The sequence below is a fragment of the Hippoglossus stenolepis genome, chromosome 15, assembly GCF_022539355.2.
Source record: "Hippoglossus stenolepis isolate QCI-W04-F060 chromosome 15, HSTE1.2, whole genome shotgun sequence".
Classification (NCBI taxonomy): Eukaryota; Metazoa; Chordata; class Actinopteri; order Pleuronectiformes; family Pleuronectidae; genus Hippoglossus; species Hippoglossus stenolepis.
The window spans coordinates 20147315-20158244 of NC_061497.1; the positions used below are offsets into that span (position 1 = coordinate 20147315).

At 40.4% G+C, this 10930-nt stretch overlaps 1 protein-coding gene across 2 annotated transcripts in view; it reads left to right on the plus strand.

Moving 5' to 3' along the window:
* The window catches only part of LOC118122551 (ion channel TACAN), a 5938-nt gene extending 2451 nt beyond the window's left edge, over window positions 1–3487 (plus strand). Inside the window, exons 5-12 of one of the 2 annotated variants that reach the window (XM_035179323.2) lie at window positions 1–23; window positions 146–235; window positions 476–541; window positions 729–790; window positions 1133–1270; window positions 1935–1999; window positions 2092–2160; window positions 2661–3487. The exon at window positions 1–23 is cut by the window's left edge and continues 73 nt beyond it. In XM_035179323.2, coding sequence (XP_035035214.2) covers window positions 1–23; window positions 146–235; window positions 476–541; window positions 729–790; window positions 1133–1270; window positions 1935–1999; window positions 2092–2160; window positions 2661–2774 — 627 coding nt within the window. In that variant the 3' untranslated portion in view covers window positions 2775–3487. The remainder of the gene's footprint in view (window positions 24–145; window positions 236–475; window positions 542–728; window positions 791–1132; window positions 1271–1934; window positions 2000–2091; window positions 2161–2660) is intronic. The other variant, XM_035179324.2, reaches the window with a different exon arrangement.
* The last annotated feature ends 7443 nt before the right edge of the window (window positions 3488–10930 follow it).

The window sequence follows — 10930 nt, forward strand, 5'->3', positions numbered from 1 at the left end:
TGTCGCTTTTTGTTCAGCTACAGGTGAGATGTCGCAAAACGGAAAAAGATTGTGGCTGGATTTGCTCCAGTTTGTTCCACTAAATGTGTGAATGTGTAAATAACGATTGACTTTATTACGTGTGTGTTTTATGTTTTCATTTCAGAGCCCTCGATGCCATGTTCAACTTCCTGCTGGTGTGGTACTACTGCACGCTCACTATCCGGGAGAGCATCCTCATCAACAACGGCTCCAGGTCTGCAACAAATCAAACCACCACTTTATTTACTTTTATTTCAACAATAACTGATAAACTGCTCATATGAAGGTTTCCTCTGGACGTCATCATGTAGACTAGATTCCTCTTTGTGTATTTTTCTAGTTTGTATCTACACCGACTGTAATAGTACAACCTCGGTTGATGTGTGAGTATCGTGTCTGTCCGTGCGACACACAGTCCTCTCTCCTTCATTGTCAGTCGTCCATGTTGTTTCAGGATTAAAGGTTGGTGGGTTTCCCATCACTATGTGTCGGCCTTCCTGTCTGGAGTCATGCTGACGTGGTGAGTCGTGTTTTACACTTTCATACCTTTGCACAATATTATAACAATATATAAGAAAATGTGTTTTTGTACCTTTTTTATTTATATATATATATAACTCAGCTGATGGCCTGGGAAAATAAAACAAATGCATCAAACTTCTTTCACTCTTGTTTGCGCTCTAACCAGATGTTGTGTTTGTTCACAGGCCTAAAGGTGCCCTCTACCAGATGTTCAGAAACCAGTTCCTAGCATACTCTCTTTACCAAAGTAAGAGTTTTAAGTCGTGGCCCAATTTCACACCACATACTTGCATGATGAAATATGCTCTATGGACTAATCAGCCTAGTCAGTGTTTTGTAATCTCTTACAATAAAGCAAAGTTTCACTTGTGACTTTTTATCACTATATATAACGACAAAATATTTTTCTTCTGTGCCGAACACATTAGAAAACTAAATAATAATAATTGTATTCTCTTCAGTTTCACAATGTACTTATTTTAACACTGAATGCACGTTGTGAATGCACAACCAAGATAAAATCTGTTAATAATTAATGCGTATTGTGGGAAACTTGATCGTAAACAGTCGTTGTCTGACGTCCTGAAAGCACTTGTGTGTTTTTTTTGTTTCCTCTGTCCTGTTTGTACATTAGGTTTTGTCCAGTTTCTTCAGTGCTATTACCAGAGCGGCTGCTTGTACCGACTCAGAGCTCTGGGGGAAAGACACAACATGGACCTCACAGTCGGTGAGTGCACTCCGAGCTGATGTCAGTTTGTTTGCATACATTTTGTAGTTGAGTGTCTCTGAAGTAGCGAGAAGGGGAACAAACGATCTGCACATGACAGTTAACGTGATGCTGTGGAGAACAAAAGGTCGCGAGTGTTGAAGTGGTCAGGCTCATGATGTCTGCAGACGTACAGTCAGAGATGTACATTATTTCAACAAGGTCGCCTCAGAGAAATGTTAAAGACACTAATATAATCACAATAATAAACTTTATTTATTCAGCACTTTTCTTGACAAAGATACAAAGAAATTAACTGAAAGAAAAAGTGAAATTAAAAACAGAAAGAGGGGAGTAAAATTGGTAATTGCTATTACCTAGTTTGTCCACCAGTGGGCACTCACGTTAGAGTTAAGCCACAGCAGAAAAAGGAGAATGTGAGACAAAGTTGTCTTTATTTAAAAAAAGAGATGGTATTTAATTTAATCAGTTTAATTTGAAAGAAGTGACAGAAGATCTGCAGTTCCCAGATCAAAGAGCCAGGTTCACTTCCTGTCCTCTTGTCTTGTCTCAGCTGTTCCTCTTCTGTGCACTGTAGTAAATCAGGAGACATATTGTGTGATGGTAGAGACAGGTTGGGTTTCTCTCAGCTCAGTGACTCTCTCTCTCCTCTCCTGGTGTTCAGAGGGGTTCCAGTCGTGGATGTGGAGAGGTTTGACCTTCCTCCTCCCCTTCCTGTTCTTTGGTCATGTGAGTAGTTTGTCATCGTCTCCACTGAAGATTGAAAAGTAATGAAATTCAGATTTTTAAAAAAAGTAACATGCTTGTTCCTCCTCCTCCAGTTCTGGCAGCTTTACAACAGTATAACACTGTTCAAGATGTTCCAGCTCCCGGAGTGCAAAGAGTGGCAGGTTTGTTCTTCTGCATTTTAAACTTTATATTCAACATTTACTCATTTAACGTGTCGTAATATGTTCAACTAATCCAGCTCTACAGTAGAAATATCATTAATGTAAAGCTCCCTCGAATTTGACGAGATAATGTTAGCAACCATCTTAAAATGGCCGAAAGATACTTTTCAGATACTTTTCTGTGTTTTGTAGTTTTAACTTTCTAGTTTTTAGCTTTATTTTTATCCGGACATAGTGTAAAGTAAAAGTACATAAACTTGTTTGAAGTAGTCATGACATAATAAATGTTGTTTTGTAAATATTGTTGACAGCTTATCTTAAATACATGTAGCTATGAGGAGAATACATGGCAGCAGAAAACAATGGAACCACTTCTGGTGTGTGGATATGAATACAAAGTATTACCACACAGTACTTTGTGTATTTAGAGTCCTGTGTGCTGTTAAAATCCTCTGACTGAGCTGTTTGTACATGTGTTTGTTTCTTCTCCTGCGGTGTAGGTGGTGATGTGCGGCTGCGCTTACATGGTGCTCTTCATGGGAAACTTCTTCACCACGCTGGGAGTGGTTTACCAGAAATACATGAACAACCAGGACAAGTCTAAGACCTTATAGAACGGGAATGATCCAACACTGAGGCTCTAATATTCTCTTTAGAGCTTTCTATCAATGTACTGTACATTGTCTGTGTGGATCATGTACAGGCACAGCTTCTTTTATCCATGTTTTTTGATTTTCTAGTTCTTCTGATTATATATTTGAATCTGGAATCTTGACCATAGATATTATTAATGGCGTAATACCAAAGAAAAGAAAGCGACTGTCAGGTGTTACTGGGTTAAAGTGTGAGCTTGTTTTTGTAGGTTTTTGGGTGTTTTGGTCCGAGTTGTACAACTCGGACAAGGAAGTGTTACTGATAAAATATAGGATCCCTGGTAATATTGGGTTTTGGGGGCGGATATATCTACCGGTACATATTTTTGGAGATACAGAATCACATATTGTCTTACACTGTTGACTAAAAGTTTACATATCAGCAATTTAATTGCTCAACCAATAAATCAGTTGGGCTCTAAAGCAAATAACCGTTATTTGCATCATGTTTATTTTGGGAAATCTACATTTTGTGTTTCAGCAGTTGCTTTAGTAAAACACTCCTTCAAATCGGCCCATGTTCTTGTTTTCTCTCTTACAGCAGAAAAGTTCATGCTGCATCACAGTTCGTCCTCAACTTTTCTGTTACTGTAACATTCATGTGTTGTTGTTGAGTGTTTACAGCATGAACACAAGTTTGTACAATTAAAGAATAAAACCTTGATCGAAACAAACAGCAAATCCATAGTTTCTATTCTTAACAGTCTAAAAGTATCTGGAGCGTTGAGGTTTTTGTTGCACTACATCCAAATGACCACAAGGTGAAAGCATTGCATTTCATGAGCTGTCACATCTCTTATTACACTGAGGAGATTTCATCCACGAAAACTTCAAATCCTTTCTTTATTTTTGGATAAAAACCCACCAGATTTCTTTCTTTATGTAAAGTCGTGTTTCACTGGGAGTCTGGGGCACGTTTCTCCAGATGGATCACATCTCATGAGGGTGATTACAGTCGGCCATCTGCTGCGGCACGACTCCTGAGTGATGAGGAGCTGCTGAATTAGATTCTTCACATTTCATCATCTTAAACAATTTCTCTGAGTGAAAGTCACTCATCAGTGAGTGGTTCAGACTCATTGTTGGAGACTTATCAGGCCTCGGTGGGAGCTGAGGAGACTCGAGGGCCACATCTACAGTTACAACAGTTTAATGCCAATCTGGGCTCTTTTTGAATATATTACACAGTCGACTGGAGCAGATGGAAGACAGAATCACAGATTGATACTAAAATCAGTTTGTTCTTATTTGAGTTTCCTAAAACAACAGAAAAATTAAAATAAACTCAACAGACATTAAAAGCCAAATATCATCTATGATTAATGTTTAATACAAAACAAACACGTTTCCTCATTTCAATTAAGTCCCTCATACACAGTCCCTCCTCCTGTAAACACCCACTAGTGCATCCACTGTGTGTTGATCCACCACTGAAAGTAGTCCCACCTCATTTCTCTATGGAGATCACACTCTCTCCTTTACCTGAGGAGGAACACGTGGTTGAAGCAGGGAGAACAAAAGAAGAAGAGAAAGCAGACAGAGGATGTTTAAGTTTCCATCCATCCTTCATCTATAGAGCTTATTGTTTGAGGGTCGTAGGGGGGAGCTGGCAGTGGGAGAGAGGCGGGGTACGTACACCCTGATATAAACAACCTTTAACACTCACACCTGCAGTTAACCCCAATCTGCAGTTAACCCCAATCTGCTTGTTATTTGACTGTGGGAGGAAGCTGGTGTGAAACCACGCTGACATAGGGAAACATGCAAACTCTGCATAGAAAGACCCGGGACTCGAACCTTTGACTCTTCTTTCTGCGAGGGGACAATGCACCAGTATTTTAATTTCTTTATTTTGTGAACAATGCAGTATCATGTTCATCACTGTAGCTGAGATAGAATCATAGCTTGTTTTTCCCTTTCTTTCCCCAATCAGCAAAACAGATTTTAAGTCAAACATGATTACACATGTATAGATACACATACATACACATCTACACACATACAGAGCAAAAACACATAATAGACAACAACAAAATTTACAATAAAAAAACAACAGACTACACAATAATAGTGTGTGTCAGCATATATTTATTCTCCAGATTAATCCAGATAGTGGAAAACGTGTGAGTAGATAAAACAAAAATAAAAATGTGAATATCTGTGAACAATTGTCCCAGCACAGTTTTAGAAAAGAAGAATGGCGACTGAAAAGATTTCAATAAAGCTTCACATTATGATTTAAACATATCTGCAGCCGAGTGCCAGAACACAAAGAGGGATGGAAAGAAATTTGCACATAACATCAGAGGGAATAATACCTGAAAAATTTAAAATGGAAACCAGCCTCACTTCCAATTTATTACAGTGGAGCCTCCCCCACCTCCTCACTCACCCACCCCTGCAAAAAGTCTTGGATGAGTTAGTGCTGCAGGGCCAGAGGGAGAGAGAGAGAGAGAGGCAAACGGGATGAAGAAGAGGGAAGAGGAGGGCCGGGTATTCTCCCAGCCTGCACCTCTTTCATCTTTCTCATTAAAGCCGGAGCAGTGGGGGCCGTCAAGAATGAGCCCAAGGACATGGGGATTGGGGAGCAAGCCTGAGCCTCGCATCAGGAGGTGGAGAAGGAGAGAAGGGAGCAGCCAGAGCGAGCAGACGAGGCACCATGTCAGACCTTCACCTTAAAACTTAACCCGCCTCCCCTCTGGGAGCCAGATAAAGACCTCTTATCTGTGCTCACCTTCTCTCCCCGGCCTGGGAACAACTGGAGCAGCAGCCAGTCAGGAGGAGGAAGAGGCTGAGGGAGGGAGGACGGGAGGAGGGGGAGTCTCTGGTTGAGTAGGTACCAAATACACTGAGCTCTCCCTCAGAGCAGAGAGCGGATGTGAAAAAGCAGAGCAGTGCTGATGAGTTTCCATCTGGGACGGAGTGATTAGAAGAGAGGAAGTGGTTCCTGAGAGAAGAGGTGATTCTGAAGAAAGAGGCAGAGCCAGGAGCTGTGATGGCGACAAGTCGTCTGATTCATGTTGCTGATAATTCAGCTTGTATGATTTTTACTATTTATGAGTAAGAATTATATAAATATTATTACTTTTTGTTTGTCAGTGTGATGTATAGCTTAGTCAGATACAATCTAAAAGAATTAAGGTTAAAATTGTCTTTTCTGACATAACAAGCAGAAATCAACTGATCCCAGGTTCCGATAAGGCACCTTAAGCTGTAATTAAGGGATTCATTAGATGATAATTCAAATCTTTTTTAAACAGCTTATTAACATTCACAACTGCATATTTATTATGGGTTGACCCCTTGTTATCTTTTGCAAAGCTTCTGAAAAGCAATTGATGTAGAGATAACAATACAGTTAATGCAAAATGGTGATAGAACTGTTTTCAGTACATTGTGAATCTTTCCTGTTTAAATAAATAGAGAATTCAGCCGATTCCACCGCCAAGGCCCAATAAATTCAATCAAGGTGCACCAACTTAATCACACTCATAGATACCAAGCCTCTAAATGTGCCTGATTCTTTTCATAAAGATCCATGCAGGGAAATTGGTACAAATTTGCATCGCCCCCATTTTGCAGAATCCACCTAACAAACAAAGCTGAAAACTTTGAGATCTGATCCCTCCAGCCACATTCAGAGGGTTAGTGTAAATATGTCCTGGGCCACATAAGAGGAACCACTTACGTCCTCTGACCTGCTACAGTTTCACAATGAATCAGATGTGTATTTATAAGCTTCTCAGTGTCCATACATTGATTTGTTTGTGGCCACGGCCACAACATCAACAGTGACCACCACATACCAACTGATACTTAGCTTATATTGGTTTAATCTTTTTTTATAGCTACATGCATCCGTTCACTTACTCCCTCTTGACACTTCCTGACACTTCATCAATCCTGGCCCATGTCCTGCCTGGCTCTCCGTAGACGTCACAATCCAGAGCAACAGCAGCCAGTCTGTGAGATTTACTAATCGTCCTCCAGATGCATGCTCATGGATATGGATTATATATGCAAACAGAGGAGGGGGGGGAGTGAAATACATGCATATCCCTTAAGCGGAAATGATTCAACAAAATAATGGTTGTCCACAAAACGCACTTGACAAAATAATAAAAAATATTCTCCGTGCTCTCGCGGCTCTGAGGTTCAGATCTTTCTCCCCCTCATTAGCAAATGACAGCGACTCCTTCACTCCTGAAATATGAACTGAGAGCCAAATTAAATGTGCATATTTAATAAGAGGGGAACATGATTACATCCACTTGTAAAACGAGAGCATGAGCGATGAAGGACTGAGAGAGGCAGAGAGGTTTTCATGGCCTGCAGAGTGTGAAAGAAAAAAGAGAATTCATCTTTATTTTAACGCGTCTCTTTGGGAGTAACCCGAGCAGGACTCCCCCACTGCTCCTCTGGAGCTGATTACACACACTCTGTCTTTCTGGGGGTTTGGACCACAGGTTCCTATGGCAACCACAGAAAGCAGACAGTCAGGAGTAGACGTTCCTGCCATGCGCCTGAACATTTTTTATTTGAAACACCAAACAGAATTTGGTAACAAGTTGCCAATTTTGCTGCTTTGAAATATTTCAGGCTGGAGTCAGACCCTAATATCCAGCCGATGAAAAGTCAGTAGTTTGCAATGTAGATAAATCAACTTATGAATGAATAACAATCTTCAATTAAAAATGCCAAGTTTGTTAACTACTGTTTTGTTGTATTATCTGTTTTGATATATTCATATTCATACAGACACATATGTTGAATCATTGATTGCATTACATTATTGTTTCTATATGTATTTTCAGGCCAATAGGTTACATGATGACATCTTTGTATTATTCATCTGATGTCTCTTATTTGTTTTTAACTCACTCTATTTTCTCTAACTGTCCAATGTGGGATGTTACGCTCCATCTTGACCTGGTCTCACTCGACAAAGAGATTTAGGAGATTTTCAGCAGACGAGACTGGGAGAGTTCTCCAGAGCTTAAATTTGACATCAGATTCAGTTAGATTGGACTTAATGGAACAGTTTGAGGTCTTGCATGTAATTAAATGACCAAAGTGCAGGACTGAAATCTGCCTTTCATTAATTTTATTTCACATATTTGACTAATTATAGTATTATAATTAGTACTAATTATATTCCATATTTACAATATCAGTTTCCTTAATGTTCCAGGAGGAAATGAAATGAGATAAATGAAAAATAAGACTCATTGGCTCTTTTTTTGAAAGGGCCAGTGAGTCCTTGAATAACCGTTTCATACAAAGAACTATTCATACAGATGGCAGGAGAGTTGTGAACGTACACTAGCAACATATTAACGTGCGAGTAGCACAAACTTTTGTTTCACCGATGCAACGAAAGATGAACAACAGTTTATCCTTCCACTGAGAACTGTGCAGATTCTCCAGTTATGATTTGAGCTACCGGTCAGAACAGATTTTAGATTTAGTCTCTTTCGGCACCAAAACTGTGTGACATAAAAACTGTGGATCTGACACAGTGACTGTTGTTGGTGCAGTGACATAAATACACTACAACATGTTAATTATTGACTTGCAAATTAAAGCAAATCTGTTAATTTTTCTTAAAGTTGAACAATTTCTTGAGGGAAAAAACCAAAAACCTTTAATTACATTATCCTTAAATTCTGGGTTCTGTGATATTAGGACCATGACATCATGTAATTCTAATGTGGACCAAATTAAAACAACGATAAATCAGTATTCAGACAATTCAAAACACACCACAGCCCCGATATATTTATAATAATACCTACACCATAACACCGTCACCATCAATGTCCTTGACCCACATATTGGAAACATTCAGCCCTGAGGGGCTAAAAGATGAACAATGAAGTGGGTCAATAGGTCCACTCCCACACACACTGTGGGCTCCTGTAAACCAGATGGCCAATTAAGTCTGAGCCAAGAGAAAATTAATCACATCACACTTTGTCCCGCGTCTGATTGAATACAATCACCCTGCAACTTGCAGAACAAACACCCTGCAGGCTCCTGCCGTGCACAGTCAGCGTGCAACACACACAACACACGTCCGCTGAGAGTCACGGGAGGAAATGAGTGCACCGTCAGGGCAGCAGCACCAGGACTACACACTGTGATGCACTTTTTTTAAACAGGTATAAGTCTAACTTTCCTCCAGCTGCCAAGTCCGAGCCACAAACCTTCTCTTTGCATTTGCACCATTAGCGTTGAAGTCGTATGAGGTATGTTGGTAATGTGTTGACCCTGCGTGACCCTCCGGAGCAGATGGAGTGAGATCCTCCGAGGCTCTGAACTCTAATGGAGCAGGAACAAACACAGACATGTGCTCACACTACTTTGATAATGGAGGTGTGTCCTCGAGTGTACTTCAGTGTGTTTGGGAAATTTATCATAAAAAGAAGGTCATGTTTTCACCTCTGTCCTTTTGTCTGTTGGTTGGTTTGTTTGTTTGTCAGCAGGATTATGTAAAAAACAGATTTCCCGAAATTCGGTGGAAGGATGGAACATGAACCAAGAAAGAACTCGTTGCAGTTTGGCATTGATCTGGACAAAGGGGCAGATCCAGGATTTTCTGGAGGAAGACACGCGGCAAAGGGAACTGAACCTACAGCCGCTGCAGGAGGACTCAAGCCTCTGCGCAGTCTCTGTATAGACTTTGCATGAAGTCAGCAAGATACAAAGATATTTGGTTGAAAGCAAAACGTTTATTTGTAATACAAACTCCTCCCGAGGTCATGAACTGACCCTGCAGGTTAACAGTGAAGCTGGAGTCTATAACAGCAGCTTATTAAACATTTAAAAAAAGATTTAATGGATGAATGGATCCGTTTCTTTCTGAGATGTTGCTGCAGAACCCAATGTGAGCAGGTACTCACCAAACTGTGGAGCCCGAGAGAACAAGAGGCTGAAAAACTCTCATTGTTCCCACAGGTCACCACTGTGACAGGTTTGAAATATCACATCTCTGCCTGTGTTGTCTCTTTGAAAAGCTTTTCTCTCCAACATCACGTTTATTGCCTTTGTCTCCATCTTTTTTTTTACCAGCACAAAAAAAAGAATGATAAAAGGCCTTTAAAACCTCCACTGTCATTGTTACTTTCATTGCAGCCATTGTTGGTGGATGCTGGTCTCTGCTATTTTCCAGTTTCCCTTGGTTACCATTTCCCTTTTAAATCGTCATTGTGCTCCCACACTGAGCTGAGGTGTAAACAAGCAAATGAAACAAAGCGAACAAACACTCTGAATAAATCCAAATAATGTTTTTTTATGTCATTATAGCGTAACACAGCGGATTACACGTGTCATGGCACAGAGAGAAATGAGTGTACGTGAAAATAAAACTCAAACTAAAAACATGAGCTGTGTCCAAATTCAGGTGAAACTGCATTGACCACAAACACAATCTGTCGCATAGCAACGGAGCTGTAGTTAGACATGATGAGAACGTTTTAATACTCGTGTGTATCTTGTCCAGTTGAGTTGAAGCCTGATACATTTATAAGCATCATCATCTCTTTTATAGAGCTCTTTTATAGACCTATAGAAACGGGACAGACCAGTTGTGCCGCCGTGACGCAATCGGTCTTCAAATGCAGCCTCGGAAGAATACACAGCTATGATCTGTTCCAATTATCCAATCAGCCAATCATGAGGCAGCACTGCAGCGTATGAGATCTTTGTTTGTGTCATTTGTGTCGGACAGGCTGGTGTTAGTGGTAAGTGCTGATCAGCTGGGATTAGATTTGCTGTTGAGTCAGTGTGGTGCAAGAAGAAAGAACAAACATCCAGTGAGCAGCAGCAGCTCTGCAGACTGAGTGAGGTCAGAGGAGAAATGGTCAGACCGGTCGGAGCTGACAGAAAAGCTGCGGTAACTCAGGAAACCACAGCTGCTGCGGTGAAGAAGGACTCAGGATGGACGACAACAACAAAGCACTGAGGCTGTTATTAGAGCAAAGGAAGGAACCACTCATAGTATGGTGTTCCTAATAATGTGCTCATGGAGTAAAGTAAAGTAAAATCATAGACTGTATGTAAAGATGGACGACTTGTCTCCACTTCCACACATTGTCTTGAAATTAATCTGAAATTAC